Source organism: Taudactylus pleione, unplaced genomic scaffold (assembly GCF_031769625.1).
Source record: "Taudactylus pleione unplaced genomic scaffold, aTauple2 ptg001346l, whole genome shotgun sequence".
Taxonomy (NCBI): domain Eukaryota; kingdom Metazoa; phylum Chordata; class Amphibia; order Anura; family Myobatrachidae; genus Taudactylus; species Taudactylus pleione.
This window is the reverse complement of record NW_028285746.1, coordinates 453,222-478,041: the sequence shown is the minus strand read 5'-3', so window position 1 is coordinate 478,041 and position 24,820 is coordinate 453,222. Positions and strand designations below refer to the sequence as shown.

At 43.2% G+C, this 24,820-nt stretch overlaps 1 protein-coding gene across 1 annotated transcript in view; it reads right to left on the bottom strand.

Annotated features, from left to right (window-relative positions):
- Window positions 1–22,590, bottom strand: part of LOC148443035 (solute carrier family 15 member 1-like) — a 79,781-nt gene extending 57,191 nt beyond the window's left edge. Inside the window, exons 1-4 of the mRNA XM_088463340.1 lie at window positions 22,169–22,590; window positions 21,837–21,990; window positions 20,170–20,318; window positions 19,669–19,832 (exon numbers count right to left, since the gene is read on the bottom strand). Coding sequence (XP_088319466.1) covers window positions 19,669–19,832; window positions 20,170–20,318; window positions 21,837–21,990; window positions 22,169–22,590 — 889 coding nt within the window. The remainder of the gene's footprint in view (window positions 1–19,668; window positions 19,833–20,169; window positions 20,319–21,836; window positions 21,991–22,168) is intronic.
- Between the last annotated feature and the right edge of the window lie 2,230 nt (window positions 22,591–24,820).

Below are 24,820 nucleotides of genomic sequence, written 5' to 3'. Positions count from 1 at the left end.
AAGGAAAAATTGCTCTGGACCCCTTTGGGCCCCCCCATGATGAATTTTCAATTAGCTTAATTAGTCCTTAATTATTCGTGTTCTGCAGTGCTGTCCTTCTCCTCTGTCTCTTCTCCAGCATCACAGACAGATTCAATGGACCTGCCAGCACAGGAAAGGTAGTACCCTGCACTCCACTACCCCTAACCCTGCACTTTCTCCCCGAACACTCTACTTACACTACACCTAACCTTGCACATGATCCCTGCACACACTACACTATACTACCGCTGCTATCCTTGCACCCAATCCCAGCGCACACTACCCTTCAATCCATTTTTTTAATTGGATACCTCGGGTATTGGGTGCGCGCATACCCTCAGTAATCCAAAATTGGTCGCGAGGTCAACATAATTTTTTGCAGGCAAAACCTCACGGCCAATTGGTTATGCACCAAAATGTCAATAGTGAATAAATAAATGTTGACAGTCAAAATGTCGACAGTCATAAGGTCGACAACAAAAATGTAGAAACAGTAAAATGTTGACAGTCATAATGAAATAACACAGCCACAGTTGACAGTCTGTGGCTCAGATGCTGCAGTGTAGGAGCAGCCAAATAGTTAAAGTTAATGGGAATAAATATGTGACCTCCTCCCCAAATCAATAACCAGCCCCAGACCTCTGAGCCTAGGCTGGTATTGGAAAATAGGGTTAAGAAAATGGTGTGAGGTTCCAACTAATATCCAATAACCAACACCGGGCAGAACCAGCCGGGGGCATAATCCTATAGCAGGGAGACATACAGCGTGGGCTGACCAGTTGGGGCTGGTTAAACAGTATGGCAGGGGGATAGCACAAAAATGGCCCCAGAATACAAAAACTTGCAGAGTAGAAAATATATATGGACAGGAAATGCAATCGAAGTCCTTCTGCATCTAATGCGAACACAACTGATGGGGTATTCTAAGAATTTATGGGGTTAATCAAATCGATTACACTTCAGGTTTCAGGTATTGGGTCTGATTCAAAGTTGCACGCTATGCCGATGTTCTCGCAGCTGAGCGAATATCTCCCATCTGCGCATGCATCTGAGTCACACTGCGTAGATTACCATAGTCACTCACAGCAAGTATTTATTCACAGGGAACATTTGGGGGTGGTAAAGAGGAGTGTCAGCTAAAAATACAGGCGTGTAGCTACATTTTCAGGCTAGTTCCTGCGTCTGCGATCTCGTACGCAGTATACATGGCTCTGGCATCTAATTTCTCACAGCCATTCTGCGCAACCTTAGAGTTACTCAGGTCTGCTGACATTGAATGATCTACGATTGATGCTGCATCTTTGTATGCAGGTGCTTGGATTTGCAAAGACGCCAGTGAGCATCTGGATACATATCTCGGTGGCTGCATCATTTCCATAATTCCACACAGCAGCTGCTCACAGGATCACAGCTAAGGAGGCAATAGTGTACAACTCTGAATGTGGCCCACTGTAAGATGCCTATCTTTGGGGAACAAATCCCACCTGGTCAGAGTGGGTAAAGTGCTATTAAGTCTGCTGGCCAAGACCTTTGCAGTTTAATATCAGTGTTCAAAACAGAAATTATCTTGTTATTAGAGAAACCAGTATGATCTTTATCTGGTTTTGTAATAACAATACTTTTGGATCTAGTGTAGTCCAAGTAAAACTTAGACTCTAGGTGCAAAGGATTTATAATAAAGCATTGGGGAGACTGCACAAACCCCGCAGTCTGTGAGGGATTTTTGGATGTGAGAGGCGAAGTAATTTCCTCTTCTGAAATGTATTTACAGATATTCAGTACCATGCCAGGTAGGCATGCCCAAGTCACAGCAGTGTTCATTTGTATTTTACAGTAGTAAAATATATGTAAATGAATGATGCATGTAATATATACAATAATATATACAATAAATATGTAAATAAATATACATAATCGAGAAAGCAAATAGAATCACAACCGGGCACTAGGGATACCTCTATTGAGGCCAAGAACCGTGGGGTTAGGGTGGTAGAGCAGTAACTGATGGGGGTGACAGTGGAAATTACTTCCTATTGGCGGCCAAACCCAGGATTGACTACACCTGCCCAGAAGCGCGGAATCTAACCCACTTGGTGAGCTTGACCAGTGACCCCTCCTATTGGGATTTGGGTTTCGCCACGCCAAGTGAGCAGGTCGCGGCCCTCTGGACAGGTACCTGGGAGTGGCAGAAGACCGAAATATAATAACACTAGAAGTTTACTGAAAGCTGTGGTAACACTGGAGATTACTAGCAATGGGACAAACTGGGGACTTAGTAGAAATGGGATGGCACTGGGAAACACCGGAAATGGAGTGGTACTGGAAATGCTGGAAATGAACCATACACAGGCTAGCTCTGGAAAATATGGAAGATCCTGAGACTGACTTGCTGTAAAGGACACAGGGAATGCAGACACTGTGCACTGTGAATTGATAGAGATCCAATCGCAGGATTGCTCTGTAACTATGTGAGAGGTGAACATGTAACTCAGCATGAGAAGGGAAACTCTGAATACTGGTAATCAGCTTACAGCTGAAGCATGTAACACAGGGAGAGAGCTGGACATGTAACTCAGAGAAATTAGCATGAGAACAAATACTTATAACTCAGAGAATCAGCAAGAAAAGGGAAACTCAGAATACTGGTAATAAGCTTACAGCTGAAGCATGTAACACAGGGAGAGAGCTGGAGATGTAACTCAGAGAAATCAGCATGAGAACAAATACTTATAACTCAGAGAATCAGCAAGAAAAGGGAAACTCAGAATACTGGTAATAAGCTTACAGCTGAAGCATGTAACACAGGGAGAGAGCTGGAGATGTAACTCAGAGAAATCAACATGATAACAAATAATTATAACTCAGGGAATCAGTATGAATAGCTGAACTGCACACTGGAGAGAGAATTGCTTGAAAACACTAGAAGTTGAAAACAATGGGGAGCCTGGAGTGAAGAAGTAGTACCAGAACACTGAAGACTTCAAGTAAATGAAGAGATGAAGTTGATCAGGCCAATTTCTGTTCCTGGAGTCAGACCTAAATACCCCTGGGCAGTTGGTCATTAGATCAGGAGATCAGCTGAGTGACCGCAGGACTACCAATGGGAGAGCCTAGTCATGTTATATGGACCAACATGGCTACAGTCATGCTCGCCACCACGAGAACCAGGATGCACACATGGAAGCCCTAACAGGCCCCAGGCAAAATACTCAGTCACCACTCACCTCCACTGCCAGCGACTGAACACCTAAGCCCAAAGACGCTGGCGCGGAGGTGAGTAGCGACCCGATCCTAGGCCGCATCCTGATAATCAGCTAGCTCAAAATATTTCAAAGAAAAAAGTCCACACTCTATGATTGCTAACATATTCAATGTTTATTATAAATTATGTGTGCAACAGTCACAGGGCCAAAACCAATCAAAATGTAACCTCATCTGGTTATTGACAGGTGGCAAAAACAGCAGATAAATTTGCTGGAACGCTATAGATCAGGGCCCATGACATATTTCCCATGATTCCCAAATGAAGAATTAGGGCAAATAAGATCACATCTATCACCTTTCCAGACCATTCCAGCACAGACCACATCCATTACACATAGAACCACACATATTTCTGGTAGGCCATAACGCGTTTTACCATCTAGACTTTGGGACTGGTCAGTGGAAATCAGGAATAGATTGCTATGGGGTAAGTTACTGTAATCACTGTCCATAATTATATGGGCAGATATGCCACTTTTCATAGTTACCATGAGAACCCTGTTTGGTTTGTTGGCTACAGTACTGTATATGTAAATATAATTTTATGATCACATCAATAATGACCCTCAAACTGTAACTACTTTGCTCTGCCTTCTTCAGTCTAATCTAAGTTTTGCTTGGCTAGTCACAAACTCATAGTTTACCCAGCAGCATAAAATAACTTTCAATAGTGTCAACCAATCAGAGCAATAAAAGACATTGCAAAATGAACAGATATTGGCACAAATTAAAGACGGCACAAGGCCTATATCTGTTATAAATATTTCTTCCAGGGAACATTAGGGCGTTGAAGGAAAAAAGCTGTAAAAGTTACAGAAAATCAGACCTGATATTCCTGATCCACTAGCAATAAATAATTATAGGACTGATTTCACAGGTTATCAGTAAGGTTCTGATAGCAGGTGTTTTACATATGTGAGAAGATTCCGACAAGAAAAATAATTTGGTGTTTAGTATTGATGCCCCTAGGGCACTGGAAACCTTTGCACTGGGTCCTGGCTGTGGTCACCAATGTACCTGTCTGCAGGATTAAGTAAACTAAGTTTGGCAGCAGCCTGTGTAACACTGGGTCATGTAGGATTCACCAACAAGTTTATTTACCAGAGTATAGTTTAGAATTACTAACAATACATTTCACATATGAGAAGTACACACTTATTGATATTATTCAATAGATGAGCAATATATAGCGAGTGCATTGGTGGCTCCCAATATTTTTGTGAACGATTTTGTTCACACGATGTTGTTCACAGACATATCAGGTTGGCCCTGCAACACAGCCGATGCCGATACATCAGAAAAATATATATCAGTGCATATGGCTGTGCGTACGGGCGAACCACAGACTGCCTGTACACTTGCTGCAGGAACCGCAGTCACTGACATAACAACCGGGCAAGGCAAATTTAAATGCCCGCCCAGGCCAGACACATCGAGCGGCTGATTGGTAAGTGTGTATAGCTTTCCAATCGGCCACTCAGATGGCGGATCAGTCTGCTGACAGATTTGTCGTGTACCCAGTATTACCAATCACATTTCATATAATTAATGCAAAATCATCTGTAATAGAATCATTGTCCTTGTAGCAAAAGTGCTGTAGATGCCCAACTAGCCCTGTAGCACTGAAGAGGATCTACATTTGGCCAGAACAAATGCTAAGGATGTTGCTGCCTAAGGCCAAGAATTGACTACTTTCTTAGATGAAGGACCTTGTATTGGTGACCAGGTGTGCCGACAGGGGGGGAGGAGCGGGTACTAATTACCCGGGCTTGCTGGAGGGACCCGACGGGGGCCTGGAACCGGTGCCACGCCCCCCCCTTTCTTACATCACAGCAGCCCAGCACATGCTGCTGTGTGCTGGGCTGCACTGGGAGACTGCCCGCGGCTGCTAAGCAGCAGCCACAACAGTCTCTTATGCTTTTAGGGGGAGCAATCACACTGATCATGCCCTCCACTGGCTATGCGCCGGGCTGAGGGGCTCACAGTGCCCTCCTTCCCAGTGTGGCTATTTTCCTCCTAAGGGGGCATGGCCAAGCCTCCCGCGCTTAGGTCACGAACCCCTTTACCCTGGCCTGCTGGCGCGCCTGTTGGCGACATACTACCTGTATGATGACCAAGGACTTTGTGGCAGGGGGGCCAGGTAATTACCTCCAGGTAATAATTACCTGGACTTGCTGGAGTGGCCCAGCAGAAACCCAGGACTGTCCCTTCCCCCTCCTGATGAGGACCACTATAGAACCCACTAAACATGAGGCTTCAGTAAGGGCACATGGACAAATGGGGCTGATCATGATAAAACATCACTGTAAATCATGCACAAAATACCTCATCTGGGTGGTTAAAAACAAAAGGTAAGACATGACTGTATTGGCAGAGTTCATCTCCAGTCAATTTCACAAGATACGGATACAAGCACTTAGTCCTGAATTACCCTGTTCTACCCATTAGACATCATCACAGTTTTATCTTTTAGTGAAGCAATCAGATGCACTTTGAGTCTAAAGTATGCACAGTAATCACATTTAAAGCATACTGTGAATTTGTTTATGAGTGTAATTACTGATCATTTCTGTAATCTTTGCTCTATAACTAATAGCAATAAAATGTAACTAAAATATGCAAATAATAACAATATAATTTAGCAGTATAAGTTGGGTAGTTGATGGAAAGCTTTTTTATATAAACTAGAATAATAATGGTGAGATCAATTGTTGAATATTACCTGTTAAAATTCTGGTTTATGCATAGACGCTGGTTTGCAAGGGACGGGTACTCTTCACATTGTTACTAATTTGTGCCCACTATATAGATCTTCCAGTTCCATACCTTCCATTGTCTCACATTACCGAAGAGGGACTCATTAATAGACAAACCTTTGCTCTAGCTACAAATTTACACAACGACAAATGTGTATACTTATCTGAACTAAAACTCACAATACACAGGGTGATCATCCTTCTTTAGAAATTAGGAAGCAGACCAATACTTGTATTGTATGAGGCAAGAAATGAAATAGATACATAGATAATAGATACATTTTGAGTCCATTATATTAACAGTGAGCTTTCAAATTGTGTAATTGTTTGGCACAGAAAGCTGCTGCCTTTATATATACATTTCTTATTGCAGCCAGCCCTTAAACTACAATTACCTCCTAAAACTGCCTCTTGATTAGCCCATTGTAAACACCTAACATTCATATCAGCTCATCCGGTTGCTTTCAGTTCATATTAAACTGACACAAAAATGCTATTCTCCAGATGTCAATCAGCAATGTTTTGTTCGATATTAATAGCAATATGTACCTGGTACACTCTGATATGCAATCATGGTGAGCTATTCTACATCTAGATATAAAATATGTGTTCCTATATAAAATATATTTCATTTCCCACATGGTATGTAGTTACTATGTCAACATTCAGAATGCCGACACTGTCATGTTGACTGATGCAGAATGTCAACATGTTCATAATGATGACATGCAACAGCTTGATATTCAACATGTCACAGACAAAATGTCGGCATGTTCAAAATGTTGACATTATGCATATCTACAATATAAACATATTAGGGTTAGCGCTAGGGTAAGGGTTAGAGATAGGCTGTGGTTAGAATTAAGGTTAGGGTTAGCCTTAGACTGCGGTTACTGTTAGACTGTGGCATGGGTTAGGGGAAATTAGCATTGTCGCCATTCTCACTATCAACATGCATCATGCATTTTTAACATGTCCACATTATGGGGCTTATGCTGAATCGCAAGCAAATTGGCTGTAGTTGTGGGCAGGCGCAGAAGCCATATTTACTACCTTATACTAACGTGAGAACCCATAGAGCTAATGCGGGGGTTTGTGCATCTGCAATCGGAGCCTTGTGCCGCCCAATGATTTTACGCCAGCCTCTGCTACCATCATCATTAATACTGGCACTTGCACCAGCCCCATACTAAGTGCAAGAGACAGCCTCCCATTTCCCATACACATGGTTTAGAATTGCACCGAGCTTTAGCTACATGCCTATGGCACTCCCATGACTCTCCCACAGGATAGGGAGGTTCTGTGCATTCGCATTGTTGTCACCCAGTTGCGGCCCCAATATGCCCACTTTCACAGAGGGACAAATCGGGCTGTGTTCCCTATGACTCAGAGTAGGACAGACAGATGCATGGACTCTATGCAAACATTTGCTGTTTGCATCCTTGCACAGAAATCGTCAGACGAAGAATCTGCACCTAAGTCAGTGTTGACATTGTGAATGTTTAAAATGTCAAATATTGGATTTGGAACCCTGTCAACATTCAGACCATGTCAACATTATTGTGTTGACATTCTGAATGTCGACTTCATATCCCACACCACAATGCATACCTCTGACCAGTACAAAAAAAGAACAGCTATAGTGCAGCTCAGCAGAGATTCATTTGTTGGAACTACTGTATATTTGCGGGTTGTGAAACAAAGTGATCACTGTGTCAGGCACTGCTCAGCTTATTTCATGCACAACCTCCAATATTATATTATATCTTACCCAGATTTACAGGGTCTAAATGGAGCATATATGGGGGCAGCAGGGGTGTCATACCATTTCACTACAGTACATTTAACAGGAGACAAAAAAAAATACAAGACTGGAAATCACAAATGTAAAGAAAATGTATCATTGTGATGTTTATATTGCATTATAAAGATTATAATGTATTTTGTAAATATTTGTATAGCTAGCTGCATGCTATACAATCCGCAATTCAGACTGAGGGACTGATTCAGAGATTTAGGCTAATGCAATGATGACTGCAATCTCTCATGGATCACAGTTGCTAAAATTCACTAATGCCTTCCAAAGCTTAGCCAAGCATAGCAACGCCCAGTGCTGCCTTCTCATATCCGTCCCACAACGTAAACATCGGTAACATAGACGCCCGTCGGATAGCCACACAGCATGTAAGTCAGGTCTGACCAGCCGCAAAGACTGCAGCTCTCCTGACACGCGGAGAGCTCTCATGCTGTGAAGAAGATCACAAATGGATAATTTATGGACGCCCAAGAAATGGTGTTTAAACAATTACCCTCATTACTACCTCCAAACGTTGACTACCTGTAACTCACTTTGCAAGTGGTTCCTCTGTACGAGTGTAATCACAATGCAAACACTGCGCATATGCACTGCAGCTTTTGCGTATGCACAATTGGCATCAATCACTCGATCTGCGTAAATATCGGCTTTGCGAAAATCTCTGAATCAGGCCCTGAGCATTGTGTAAGTGTACAGGGATATTATTATTAGTGATCTTATGCTTAACAATTATTAGAGACCACAGAATAACTAGTAGGGTCACATATAAACATTGTACACTCTACAAACTTAAAAATAAAGCAAAAAGTAACAACATATAATCTCTCATCTTATAATATTCATGTTATATCAGTAAGAATATATGTAGAGATAATCAGCGTTAAGGTAATTAGCTACATACCCATTGTGACCAGGTTGCAATGTGACTGAGTGGAGATGTATCCTTTGGAGACAGGGAAGGATTTTATGGTAGTCCTTTCTTTTAATCTCCCTGCATTTGGCTGTGGACCAACATTCGATACTCATTAAAAAGACATAGCACTATCTTGCCTCCTCTGTTTTGTTTAAAATTGATGAGTGTCATGGTGAGCTCCTCCCCTGCCCGGCACTGGCTGTAGGACACAGTCCAGGGGTTGATCCTTTTCTGTGGGAAAGGACATGAGGCAGGAGGACACTGCAATGAAATCTGTGTGCTTCAGCAAAATGTCATAAATACAAAAAGTCACTTGTTTACCGTGCCTGCTGGCAATACTGTACAATATCAGCTGTGTACATTACCTAGTCATGAGACTTTCAATATTCTGTAGAGGGAGGTAACAATAAGGACACCTGTATGATCTTAAGCCACCTCTGTAAAGTGATTGCCAAAATCTCCAACGTATCAATTACAATGTATGTTTTTATATATTTTCTATGCCAACTAAGTCTGTGCTCCGGTACATTTACAGTATGCCATTCTGCTAGAAGCATGGGGGGCTACTGGTGTCTTTGAATGCTTAAAAATGTATTTCTCATCAGAGTCTCAGAGACCACCTGTAAAATGCTACATTTCCTCAACAACATACATATAAGCATCTGGTTGTCTTTGTTCTGCCTGAGATTTAAAAAAAATAAGCTGACTAAGATGGGAGGTAAAATAAAGCAGTGTTCTATAATGGGATGGATAATAATAATAATAATAATAATAATAATGTCAATCAGGGTGTGTCAGTGAAGGTACATTTGATAAACACCAATCCACTAAGAGAACTTTAGATGCAGGTAAAAAAGTAATCAAGTATGTTTGTTTCCCATGTTAGTGGTTGTCCCCAGCTATAATCCAAGCCCTGGTGTGGGGTTAGCTTTTAGGCCTATTATCTACTAATCTACTCTCTTCCTAAAGTTTTAGGATAAACCCCTTTTCTTCAGTTTGTTCAATCAAGAGTGTCAATACAAGATCTGTGGCCTGATGCTTATATAAAATGTAAGGCCTCTGAGGCAAACTATGGCCCCCATTTATCAACGATGGTAAACACGAGCACAATTTTTAATTTAGTATCACTGTGATACAAAAAAAAATCCACTGGTCCTGCAAAGTCCTCCTCCTCTGCGAGGTCCTCCGCTGGGCTGCTGACAGGCTAATGTTGCCAGCAATGGGGCTCCTGTGTTATGGTCTGTCTGCGCATGTGCATGATATGGGGACTCGCCAGTGCCTGGAAGGCTTCGCTAAAGAGGGAAAGGTGCCACCGGTCTCCAGTGTCGGCAATGGGGACCACATCGCTCTCACCATCTAAAAGATGGTGACAGGGATGCTTGACAAACAGAGGTAATCTTAAATTACTGCTGTTTGTTAAATCCAGAAATGGTGGCATAACCCCTTTAGCGAACGCTAAAGGGGTTATGCTTCGTTGATAAATGGGGGCCTTTAATACAAACAATACAATGAGGCTACATGACATTGGTGAGCCACTGAATCTGTGCTGTGTAGGATCATCCCACACATGTTTAAAAAGGGATGTGAGCACACCTATCTGCAGCCCAGAGGATACAGCTCAAGTGGGGCTGTGGCAGCCAACCCAGGCCAGTGGCCAGGAAGCCATTGGAGGCCAGGCCTGTGGCCATACCAACAAGAAGCAGACAGGACTGATACTTTGTGTGAGGTTGTCCGCAGACCTTGATAGGGCTTAAGAAATGAGGTAGTTCCCAGTGTTGTGTCCTATTTTCTGTTGCTATATGTTGACAATATTAAAGCATAATTTTCTTTGTTTTAACCTGAACATGCTGTATGGTGATCCTTATTTTAGCACACAAATACTGCACCACTGACAACTGTACTTGTGAGGTTCTGGTTTTGTTGTGGGCCCAGGGTGGTAATAGGAGCAGACACTGAAGCAGCTTTAAAAATAAACATGGAGTTTTTAATGAGTGGCTTAACAGACATGAATGTGGCAAAACAAAAAGTCTGGGTATAGCACTAAAGTGCACTTGGGAACTGTAGTGAAGCAATGGGAAAAAGTCCAGGTAGTGATAAACAGAAGGCAGTCCAGTATTTATGCAGTGGGAAGGGGTGTATTTGTTTTTTTTCTAAGGGGGGAGTTGGCGTGTGTTTTAATTCTGTCTGTGGTGGGGGTGCTGTATAATTTAATGTAGTGTGTGTGGGGGTTATTAATTTTTTGTGTATGTGTGTAGGGGGTATAACACAGTATATATGGGTCACTAATGGTCTCTTACTTATCTGGCGGTCATTGTGATGCTTTCTGCATTATATGGTGGGCACTGATGGTCTTGTATTATATGGCGCTCACCGTGATGCTCTTTGCATTATATGGTGGTCACTTCAATGTTCTCTGCATTATTTGACAGTCACTGCAATGATCATTGATATAAATGGTGGTGACTGCAATGTTCTCTGCATTATATGGTGGTTACATCAATGCTCCCTATAATATATGGCATTCACTGCAACACTCTCTGCATTATATGGTGCTACTGATACCCTGTGTGCTGTGAGGCCACACCCCTTACTCACATGCCCATGCCCACTTTTCAGACGCGCTCCTATGGCGCCCACAAAAACTCCCTGATTTGCAGTGTGTGTGTGGGGGCTTAAAGCATATTGTTGTACCTTGGCCCACCACTCACAAGTTCCACCACTGGAAGTAGCTATTAGAAATTGATAGACTGTGGCCATAAAAGTATTTACATTGTTAGCAACTATACTCATATTAGATGCGGTATTTAAACAGTGATCAATTTGTATTAAGGGGCCTAATGGGTGCCAAAGGCGGTGGGGTGGTTATACTAAACAGAAATGAATATAATCCTGAGTGTCAGATTTTCAACAAAGAGTCTTAAAAATTAAGAGGTGATCTCTCAAATAATATACAGAAGAAATTAGAGGTACTCATAGGATTATACAGTACTTATAATGTCCTCTCAGAGGAAGAAGCTAATTATATGAAATTGGAAATTCTGTTTATTCCAGTACTATATATACTCCCCAAGGTGCATAAATGCACAAAGAAATCTCTGGGGCGCCTGGAGTGGATTCTATAACATCTAATTTGTCTTATTCTGGTGTATAAAATACAACCCTTAGTAATTCACATGTAAAGGATACAATTTCTGTGATTGAAAAGCTTACTGAACTCAATTGGCAGTCTGGATATTTCCTTGTAACAGCAGATGTCAAAGTGTTATATATTATTATCTAACATAGGTATAGAGGCTGTGGAATATCATTTAAACAAGGAAGAAATAAGTGATAAGAAAAAAATCTATTTTGTAGGGTATATCATTTATTCTCAATAATATTTTTTTCTGGTATGAAGGAAACTACTACCTGCAGTTGTCTGGCACAGCGATGGGCACTAGGTTGACACCCAAGTTATGCTAACTTGTTTATGTCCCATTGGAAGATCAATCAGTATGGACAGGCCACCAATGGGGTGCAAGGTTAGTGTTCTGGATCCGCTACATAAATGACATCATTAAACCAATTCTGTAACTATCTGAATTTGAATAATTAGAACATAGAATTGTCCTTCCAAATAAGCCCTACAGACGTCAACTTCTTGGATCTGACCATTTATATAGAAGGTGAAAATGTATTAACAAAAAAATTTGTAAAACCAACTGATTGTAACTCTTATATCAACCAGGATAGTACTCATCATGATAACAGGATTAGAAACATATCGAATAGTCAGTTCCAACGCTTAAGTAGGAACTGTACAAATATAGTGCTATCAAGCTAGGGTTATGGAGAAACAATTCCTTAGTAAAGGATACAATCACAATATGGTTCCAAAAGCAAAAGAAAAGAGCAGAAATTTAGAGCAGAATGATGCTCTAAAAGGAAAAAATTAAAAGATACAGAAGATTAGCAAAGAGGTGATGTTCATCATTAAGTATACCTCACAACATAAACATTTCTAATGTATTATCAGGAAGCACTCACTGAAATATTCTAACTAGGGATCCAATGTTAAAAGAATATGTAACTAACAAACCAAGATTCATATATAGAAAACTGAAAGTCTAAAGAGTTTGTTAGTAAAGAGTGTTCTCCCAATAACTAAAAGAAGAACTAGGATTAATTTGAAAGGAGTCATCGTTGTGGATCATATGCAATATGTAGATGCTGAAAGACTGAAGATAAGGTGTTAGAATATAGATCTAATACAATCTAATGTACATACCCAATAAAGAATTTATATATTGTGGAAGCAAAAATTTAGTTTACAGTATCTCCTTGAATGTAATTGTAAGGGTACAGTATGTGGGAAGAGCAGGGAGAATGCTCAAGGAGCAAATAGCTGAGCAAGTGAGAAATATAAAAAAAGGGTATTGTAAACACAATCTTTCGTTGCAGTTTAAGGAGAGATGTTGTAATATTAAAAAGCTTAAAGGTTTCTGTGGAATTAAATTATGCAAAAAACAATTGGAGAACAAAGAATTTAGAGGCATCTCTTGCAAGATTAGAAATTAATACAATATATTATCTTAGAACTCTGATACAGTACCTACCGGATTGAATGTGGATTTTGAATCCAAATTGTTTATATGAAATAACTATCTTGTTCCACATATTATGCTTATATTTTTCTTTAATTGCTCAATGCATAAAGGTATATATACACAATTTACTAATTGGCGTTTCTTTTTCTATTTTTTTTTCTCTCTGGCTTATTATGAGCTTTTAGAAACAAAGAGAATAGTTTGATTTTAATTTTTCCCTGTATTATATTATTATGAATAGATTATTACGTGCTTGTAAACAGAACATATGTTTTATTGTTACATTGCGTTCCATTTGTATGTGGCAGATAACACTGCCATATGGTGATAGGCTTTAGGTGCATACATTGGTAAATAAACAGCATTCATAGTCATATGTTTGTGCATAAATGTATCAGCTATTCGCTATTATTTGCTACTATGTGTTTTAAATGTATCTGTAGGAAGTCCAGGGACTAGTAAATAGGAGCTGGTTTCTAGACAGAATAATTGGCAGAGAGAGATCACGTGATCGGCAGATTCCGGTTGAAAAGCTCGGTCCCATTAGCAATGCAGCACATCTTGAAAAAGGACTCTGCGAAACGTCTTGAGAGGCCGCATACTTTAAAGGTGGACACCTCAGAAACTCACCAGTGTGGACACGCTGCGCTTACCGTCGATTCACCCTTGATCTGCAGCACGGAGACTAGCAGCACATTTTTACATCTCTCCCTGGGACTCTGGTTTTCACTCTTTTATACTTGTTTTGACTAAACCATCTCATTTGTTATTTTTTGGACGTACCTGTTTTTTATGGACATGTTTGTTTGTTTTAATATGTGTGTATAAATTCTTGCCACATAAAGAATTTGGCATTTCTACATATATTACAAGTCAAGTACAGCAGAATTGAACAAAATAAACTTTGATTGGAGTGCATGACATGAAAGGAATGTAAGTGCCTTTCTAATATTTTTGAAGTGCTTTTCACTGTGTAGACTGGCAGGATAAAGAAACCTTTACGTGCACAAAAATAAGAATTATTATGTTATTGTCAGTCTGATTTTATCAAAGGAGACAGAGAGTAAAAGAACCTCCACCTTTGCAGGTCACAACAAGATAAAACATTGGAAGAGAATTATAGTGAAATAGTAACATTTTACTTTTTCATTGTTTTTTTCAGCATTTATGTAGCGCTGTTTTTTTATTTTATTTAAGGTTTGATGCTGCAAATTTTGAAAGGCACAGGGTTGAAAAATCTTTTTAATAATTTTTTTGCATCTTGCATACAATAAGCTTAAACTTCTCAGAGACATACTGTATGAGATGATTAGGACTTTACTGGCCTGTCAGGAAAAAGAAAGTCCATCTGCCATATTCAGAATCCCAGCGTCAGAATCCCAAAGGTTGGAAGTCCAGACGCATTCAGGTAAGTAAAATTCAACCCTAACCCTACCCCTAACCCACCCCTCCCGCAGCCTTAACCTACACCCCCACTGTAGCCTAACACTAACCTCCCATCTAACCATCCCCTTAATACCTAACCCTAATACTTACCGTCGCAGCTGACAGGATTCTTGAGTTGGGATTCTGACTCCTGGTGGGATTTGTTTTTCGCAGTGTGCTCGAGGGAAACTCTGTTCTTTTTTTCTGTAGTCCAGAGTAAACTCCTCCCTCTACAAGCACTTGTGAAAAACCATTAGGTTGATATGAGCAACCTTTATTTTGTATTGCTGTTCTGAGAGGCATGGATGGGACCAGCATTGGGAGGATGTGTGGGTTCCTCTAGTGCTATTTTGTGGTTTCTGGTGTACCTCCTAGGTGAGTTGGCTCTCAACTTAAATAAATTTATGTATGTGCTATTATCATATAGCACAACAGTATACAATTATGACCCAGAGTGGGTGTTATTATTATGTAGCGTTAGGGACGCAGCCCGGCGCTTAGCCATGTATTTGCAAATATGTGCAACAAAGACCTCTGAATTTCTATTATCATGCAGTATTCAAGCCTTTTTGCTGTTTTTTACAGTGTGCTGGAGGGAAACTTTTTCTTTTTTTCTGTGATACTGTGAATGCTGTCCGTTATTGTGACACATTGAACCAGTTGCGGAGAGCAATATGGCACAACTGACCTGGGTTGCTGCGAACAGTCGTTGTATTGCTGCACAATAACACCACAATAACAACGGGCCACATTCAGCCATCTCTTTGGACAATTGAAGAAGCATCAGGGTGGAAGGCAATTCACAACAGACAGTGAAGCTCAGAAAGCCATCATGTCCTGGCTTCAGGCACTTGACACTGATTTCTTCTATGCCAGGATAGATGCCTTGGTGTACCGTTGGAACATGTTTCAAATCAGGGAAAAGGGGAACGATTGCACTAACGAGTAATAAATCAATAAACACCTATTCAATATGTCCAAATCAAAAATTACAGAGCGGGGGGGCTGCTACAGACAATATGGAAAACCTATATATATATGAATATCAGAAGAAAGAAAAAAGATTGTCCTACGATGGCGCGCAAACAGAATAATCAAATAAAATATAACCTTTATTAATAACTCATTTAAAACCTTGTTCAGTGAAATATTAAAAACAAATAGAAAGAATCAGAAGTGGTGAAAGTTTAGAAAACTGATACACTAAAAATTAAGCTGACACACTCTGTGCTGCTATCTTATTATAATTTGCTATATAATATTATAAGTATCTATTATTCTCATAATTGATCCATGTGTAAGTAATTTGCAATATTTTAAAGGGCAATACGTTTGTAATAGATGACCATGACCAGACGAAAAAATGTATCCCACTGCCACTTGTTTGTAGTTATTTACAGTACATATATACAGAATCAATATCTCCTCTGTAGTGTATATGAATCAATTCAAACACTGCAAAAGGCAAGAGCAACTCTACTCAATATATTTGAGCAGATATATACAAATGTAATCTAAATATTATGCCCGGTATATAGTTATCATTGATACATCACAGTCAGTAAAACCTTAGTATGTATAGTATTTGGGTGCTTATAACGTAGTCACCCATAAGGTTCCCTAGGGTACATCAACAAATATAATGGTATATATATATATATATATATATATGTATAGTATATTATTTCGTCCCTATAGGCAGCAATGCCTCAGACAAGTCCAGAGCAATAAAATTAACTATCCCCCTCCTATATCTGTATAGTTTAATTAGTGTCAGTATACGCACTCAAGGCTGGTTCTATGGTTACGTGTGGTACGCGGCCGCGTAAGGCGCCACATAGTGAAGGGCGCCGCAGCTGCGACAATGCAAATTTATTAGAGGATTACCACGGTGCAGACTGTGTCTCTGTGACACAGCTGTCAAACACACAGCCGCCGGTCATGACGTCTCTCCCATAATGCAAAGCGGCCCTGGAGAACAGACGGAGTAGCTGATAGCGGCGGCGGGAGCGGGGGTTCAGGTAAGTGTTTTTTTTTTTTTTTGACGTGTGTCTCTACTGGGGGGGCTACATGGGGGGATTACTACTGCAGGCACTTGAAGGGGGGATTACTACTGGGGGCACTTGAAGAGGGGATTTCTACTGGGGGCACTTGAAGGAGGGATTACTACTGGGGGCACTTGAAGGGGGGATTACTACTGGGGACACTAGAAGGGGGGATTACTACTGGGGCACTAGATGGGGGGATTACTACTGGGGGCATTAGAAGGGGGGCTAATACTGGGGGCACTTGAAGGGAGGATTACTACTGGGGGCACTAGAAGGGGGGATTACTACTGGGGGCACTAGAAGGGGGGCTACTACTGGGGGCACTTGAAGGGAGGATTACTACTGGGGGCACTAGAAGGGGGGACTACTACTGGGGGCACTACAATGGGGGATTACTACTGGGGGCACTACATGGGGGGGAACCTCCACTGGGGGCACAACAATGGGGGGACTACTAGGGGCACTGCAAGAGGGGGGATTACTACTAGGGGCACTACAAGGGGGGGACTACTGGGGGCACTATATAAAGGGCAATACTGGGGGTCCAGCATTGGGGGGGAACTACAACTGGGGTCACTGTCTAAAGGGTACTGCATAAGGGGTACCACTATTGGGGGCACTGCATGGTGGGGCTACTACTAGGGGCACTATATAAGGGGCACTGCATAGGGGCACTACTACTGGGGGCACTGTATAAGCTTACTACTGGGGGCATAAGCGGCACTCCACAGGGGGGACCACTACCACAGGCACTGCATAGGGGGGCGCCAAAAAAATCTACTCACGGCCAGCCCTGTACGCACTTGTAGGGATATATGCCACAAATATTAATAAACAAATATATTAGTTTAAAATTCGTAGTTCTGGTAATTGTAGGGATTAGAGAATTGTCAAAAGTATATACTTGTTCTTTAGCAGTGTCACTTAGACACTCAGGCCCTGATTCAGAGCCGGACGCTCTGACCAGAGCGCTCGCTCTGAATCAGGGCCGTCCTAGTTAAATTTGGAGCGGCCTTTTGGACGCTCGCATAGCTGTGGGTTACCACCCACAGCTTATGCGAGCGTCCATGATGATGGTCGCGATGGTCAAGACCATCGCGACCATCGGGCTTGCAACAAGACCCTGCGGTAGAGTCTCGCTGCCGCAAGCCCTGGAGTGATTTTGGCTCTATCAGAGCCAAAATTACTCCCACTGACATCACTAGTGATATCAGTGGGGCCGGCCCCAGACGGTAGGCGTTCCCATGGGAACGCCTCCGTCTGGCAGCCACGCCCCCGGCACGCTCACCATAGGGGGCGTGCTGTCACTCACCATCGACAGCACGCCCCCTTTGGTGCGAGACCCGGAGCAACAGCTTGGCTGTCGCTATCCGGGTCTCGCGCATGCGCACGACGGAGCTCCCTCCGTCGTGCGCATGCGCATTTGGGTACCATCGACCCGCTTGCGAGGGTCCTACGCTCGCGAGCGGGTCTGAATGAGACCCTCAGATCCATGTTCCCATATATTTATATATTGCTCTGATATAACACAGATTGATTTAAAGGACAGGGTATGCTAGACAGATAGTTTCTAGCTGTAGTATTTTCCTATTATCACGTTGCACCGTGTGAACATTTCTTTAGCTGTGTACACACCGACATTTCTTTATTAAGTAAAGGACTCTCTTTTTCACCCCAGTACTAATCAAGACAGATTTGAATGTGAGAAAGATCTGCAACTATTCACACGGAAAATATTACTAATGAAATTCTTCTGTAATCAAGAATGACTTTGTAATAGTATTCAGAGAAGAAATGCAGTCACTACTCCCATAGCTCTTAATTGTGAGAATCAATTGGCTTTGAACATACTGGAGGAATTGGAATCGGGAGATGATGGACCAGATCCTCCTGATCAATTACCATATGATCCTTCTAAAATGAAAATTAAGTCTACCTTTTTTCCTGATTTCAAGATCTCTCCCCCAGTAAAAGTATTCATTGACTTAGGGGGTATTTATCAAAGCTTGATGAGAGATAAAATTGTGAGAGAAAAAGTATTAACCAATCAGCTCCTAACTTTAATTTTTCAAACACAACTTGTAAAATGTAAGTTAGAAGCTGATTGGTTAGTGCTTTATCTCTCTCCAGTCTTTGATAAATATCCCCTTTAGTCTTGAAAGGCCTGGATAATTTGTTCTATCAAAAATGAAAAAAGAAGAAACCCCATTCTGACAATCTGACTAAAGGAGAAAGACTCGCCTTCCAACAGTTCAAAGTTGGCAAGATGTTATAGTCAAACCCTCGGACAACGAGGGCAATGTTGTGCTATGGCCTAGGTCCATGTATATAGAAGAACTCAGTAAACAACTCAGTGATTGGAATTGTTACAAACCATTGATATTCAATCCAACTAACAATTTTTTTAACCTGTACAACAAACTTGTCTCTAGAGCATATACTGATGGTTTCATCAATGTTAAGCCTCTGGTATGACTTAGTAGGGTATAATCCCACAACCACATTGAGGGCTCGTATTACCTTGGCTAGATGCAGCCGTGTAGCAGCTTAAATAGCTGATAACAATAGAGTGGCTGAAGCCTGTGAGCCTATAGGATGTGGTGTGGCCTTCGGGCCGTGCAGCAGCCTTGAGGGCTGGAAGTGCCTTAGCTGCCTGTGGCCTGTGGGCCTGAAGATGAGATGCGGCCTCTGGGCCGGTAGCAGCTTTAAAGGCTGGAAGTGCCTTGGCTGGCTGCTGTAACAGAAGACTGCAGGAAGTACGCTGGCCCATGTACAAAGGATGCAGGATTGCGGCCTGTGCCGCCGGGTTCACACATGCGCAGTACTCTGGTTTGTGTACGGAGGTCGGTGGAGTGCGGCTTGTGCCGGCGAGTTGACAGAAGCGGGAGTACGCTGGCTTGTGTACTGGATGACACAAATGGCAGGTAGATAGTAAGTGAACTGTGCTGCTCAGATGACACAAACAGCAGGTATACAAGATAAGCAGGAGGTCTGGATACTCGACTGGATACAGGAGACAAAGCCAGAACCGGAAACACGTGAAACGCTATCATCAGCATCGGAGCAGGGTTCACAGCAGAAGGACGTGGATGCAGGAGCCAATCCGGGCCAATCCCAGAATGATGGACAGGAGGTAGGCGGAGTTCAGCGAATGCTGGCCCAGCGTTCGCTTTGCACAGCATTAGCAGTGCAGCGGCTTGTGGCAGTATACCTCTCTTGACGAGGGGTCACGGAACCCCTAGACCCTGGTTTGCCCAGAAAGTCCAGGAAGAATCTTCTCTTCAGGGTAGGAGCATGCAACGAACTTTCTGGGACCCAGGAACGCTACTCTGGTCCATACCCCTTCCAGTGGACCAGAAACTGAAGACATCCACGGGAAACTTTGGAGTCTAGGATTTTCTCCACGACAAACTCCTGGCACCCTTGGACGAGCACCGGAGGAGGTCTGATCGAACGTCTAAGAGAAAACCGAGAGGAAGGAAACACCGGCTTCAGGAGGGAGCAATGAAATGTATTATTGATCCTAAGAGTCCTCAGTAATCTTAGTTGAAAGGCTACAGGATTCACTTGCGCAATAATGCCAAACGGGCCAATGAAATTGGGCCCCAACTTTTGTGACTTCTGGCGTAGATTAATGGTTTTACTTGACAGGCTATGTCTCCAATTTTGAAATTACAGGGCCTCCGATGCTCATTAGCCCACACTTTGGACTGACCAGATGCCTGAAGGAGAGACTGATGCACCTTCCTCCACACTGACCATAGCCTAGAAACAGGTGTTCTGGTTGTGGAGGGCTCAAAAGAATTGGTCCTAGGATGGGTTCCAGAGTTGCAGTAGAAGGGAGAGATGGAGGAAGCGGAATGGCAGGAGTTGTTATAAGCAAATTCTGCAAAGGGCAACAGTGAAGCTCATTTGTCTTGGCACTTCGAGATGAAACAGCGGAGGTACTGTTCCAGGGACTGATTGGCCCACTCCATCTGCCCATTGGCCTGTGGGTGGTACCCCGATGACAGGTTGACATTGATGCCCAGATCAGCACAAAAGCATCTCCAAAACCGAGCAACAAATTGTGGGCCTGATTCAGAGGCGCCTACTATTTGCGAGTGCTCGCTCTGAATCAGGGCAGATTTTTAAAAAAAAATCTGCCTCCAGGCCGCTCGCATAGCTGTGGGTGACCACCCACAGCTTTTGCGAGCGGCCTGGCGATGGTCGCAATTATCGCGACCATCAGGCTTGCGATGAGACCCTTGTGGTAGGATCTCGGTTCCCGCAAGCCTGAGTGAACTTCCTGCTCTAATAGAGCAGGAAGTTCACTACTGACATCACGAATTAAGTCAGTAGGGCCACCCACAAATGGCACGCCTCCGTTTGTCCAGCCACCCCCTCTCCCCACCTACAAAACAGGGCGAGCTGTCGATCAACATCGACAGCCGCCCCATTTTGTAGTGAGCCCCGGAGCGAGTGAAGTTCTCACTCACTCCAGAGCTCACTGGCCGACCAACGACCCGCTTGCAAGCACTACGCGCTCACGAGCAGGTCTGAATCAGGCCCTGTGTCCCCCGATCTGAGACGATATCCACTGGAAGCCCATGGAGCCTAAAGATATGCTGTAAGAACAGTGTAGACAACTCCTTGGCAGATGGTAACTTGACACGAGGAATGCAATGCACCATTTTGGAAAAATGGTCTACAATGGTCCAGATGACCGTACAACGAGAAGACACAGGAAGGTCAATGATAAAGTCCATTGCAATATGGGTCCATGGTTTAGAGGGCGTCGGAAGAGGACACAATAGACCTTGTGGAGTAGCCTTGGGGGTCTTGTTTCTAGAACATACATCACAGGCCAGGACAAACTCATGAATGTCTCTAGACATTGACTGCCACCACACAGATTGAGACAGAAGTTCAAAAGTTCTAGAAATGCCAGGATGACCCCTGCCTTAGAGGAATGAAAGTCCTTCAAAACAGCTTTACGAAGTCTCTCAGGCACACCTGATGGCTTACCAGGAGGGGCTTCAGTTTGACAAGCCCTGAGAGAATCTGCCCGGGACCTGGTGAAAGCACAATGGATCCTGGAAGCCGGAAAGATGGTTTCTTCTGAAGACCTAGGAGGTTGACTGACGGAGAAGCTTCGAGACAGGGTGTCCGCTTTAATATTCTTGGACCCAGGTTCGGAATGAAATCACATAATTAAAGCGGATAAAGCGGCCCATCGTGCCTGCCTCATGTTCAACCTTTTTGCCATCTCAATGTAGGCCAGATTTTTGTGATCAGTGAGAACTGTCACTACATGGTTAGCCCCTTCTAACCAATGCCTCCAGTCCTCAAAGGCCCACTTAATAGCCAACAGCTTCCAGTTGCCAACGTCATAGTTCTTCTCTGCCGAACTGAATTTCCTGGAGAAGAAAGCACATGGGTGCAGCTTACCATCCTTGATATCTTTCTGAGAAAGGATAGCGCCCACTCCAATCTCAGATGTGTTGACCTTGACGATGAAAGGGAGCTCTGGATTCAGATGTCTGAGTACAGGAGCAGACACAAAAGCAGCCTTCAAAGTGTCAAAGGCTTGAGTGGCCCCAGGTGACCACTTTGCGACCTCAGCTAATTTTTTGGTTAGCTTCATGATGGGGGAGACTATGGCGGAAAAGGATTTGATGAACCTGCGATAATAATTTGCAAAACCTAGAAATCGCTGAATGGCCTTCAACGTAGTGGGTTGCTCCCTGTCCAGGATGGCCTTCACTTTCCCAGGATCCATTGAGAAACCTTGCAAAGAAATACTGTAGCCCAAGAATTACATCTCCTTAACATCAAACTCGCACTTCTCCAGTTTGGCATACAGGTTGTTATCCAGTAATCTTCGCAAGATCTGCCTGATATGTCTCCGATGTTCCTCCTTGGATTTAGAATAGATGAGGATGTCATCTAAATAAACCACTGCAAAGACTCCCAAGAAATCCCTTAACACCTCATTAATAAAATCTTGAAACATGGCTGGGGCGTTGGAAAGGCCAAACAGCATAACTAGGTACTCGAAATGTCCTGAATGGGTGATAATGGCTGTCTTCCACTCATCCCCTTCTCTGATGCAAATGAGGTTATATGCTTCTCTGAGATCAATCTTTGAGAAGATGGACGCCTCATGCAGTTGGTCAAAGGGCACAGAGATTAGCTGCAAGGGATATGCATTCTTGACTGTGATTTTGTTCAGTCCACGTAAGTCAATGCAGGATCGGAGGGATCCGTCCTTCTTCTGGACAAAGAAGAATCCCGCTTCCACTGGGGATTTGGATGGATGAATTAACCCTTTATCCAGAGCCTCCTGAATGTAGTCCTGCATGGCTTTATCCTCTGGAATGGACAAAGCATATAATATGCCTTTGGGAAGCCTAGCACAGGGTAACAGATTGCGCAGTTAAAGGGGCAGTGAGGCAGCAGAACATCTGCATTTTTCTTAGAGAAAACCTCAGCTAGGTCACGATATGGAGCCAGAACTGATGAGGGGACAGCAGCAGCTAGACAAATAGGTTGGGACAGACATTGAGAGAAGCAAGATGAACCCCATTCTAGTATTTCACCAGTCTACCACTGGATCATGGGGTTGTTTCTTCAGCCAGGGTAATTCCAAAACCACTGGGGCCAAAGGACACTGCAGGAGAAGAATGACAATTTCCCTCGATGTAGGACACCAATCGACAGCTGCAAAGGAGGAGTCCGGAAGACCGCTGGGGCATCAGAAAGACTATTTCCGTCCAGTCCAATCACCGACACAGGAGTGGAGTTGAGCGGGGTCAGACACAAAGTTTGGAAGAAGGACATGTCCATAAAATTATCCGCTGCACCACTATTGACAAATGTAGGAACGGAGACTTGCGTGTTGGATAGATGGATAACTGCGGTTATAAGGACAGAATTTTCTGGGGAGACAGATGCAAGGCCTAGATGTACCTCCCCTAGATCACCTAGAGCTTGCCTTTTCACTACATTAAAGGACAAAGCTGGGCAACATGACCTCTTCTACCGCAATAAATACATAAACCCAACGAGCGTTTCCTACGTTTCTTTTCAGCCGGAAGATGAAATGCTCCTAGCTGCATAGGTTCTTCAGACTCGGACGGAGTCATCCATAACAGAGATCAAGGGGGTTGAGAAAGCAACTTTTTCTCTACTTTGCATTCCCGGAGCTGTCGGTCGACACGAATAGCCAAGTTCACGAGGTCGTCCAGGGAACTCGATGCACTATACTGGACCAGGATATCCTTAATTTTGTCCAATAAACCCCAATGAAACTGGCTTCACAAGGTTGGATCGTTCCAGCCTGCGTTGACAGCCCATTTACGGAAATCCGTACCATAGTCTTAAGCAGCTCTGTTCTCCTGCTTCAGTGACCTAATACTTGCCTCCACCATGGCCGCTTTACCCAGGTCATCGTCGAGCAACCCTAATGCAGCAAAAAATTACTCGACTGTCTGTAAGGCCGGACTAGTTAAGGGAAGACCAAAGGCCCAGGTTGTGGATCGCCCTGAGATTATTATCCCTACTTGTTGGGTTTCAGAACCCGAGGACCGGGGCCGGAGTCTGAAGTAGAACGTACAGCTCTCTCTAAAATCCTTACTGTTTCTGGAGAACCGATCAGGCAGATTTAATTCTGGTTCTACTACAGTGGGGGCAGTAGCACCATGAGTCTCCTCCACATGGAGGAAAAGTTCCTGCACCTTTTGTGTCAGTACCTGGATCTGGGTAGCCAGAATCTGAGCCAGATTCTGACCAGGCTCCATAATTGGGGACCACAATAATACCCAGAAAAAATATGTGTGTGTGGCCGGTGATAATGTTAAGCCGCTGGTATGACTTAGTAGGGTATAGTCCCACAACCACCTTGAGGGCTGGTATTACCTTGACTAGATGTGGCCGTGTAGCAGCTTAAACAGCTGATAAGATTAGAGTGGCTGAAGCCTGTGAGCCTGTAGGATGTGGTGGAAGTGGGC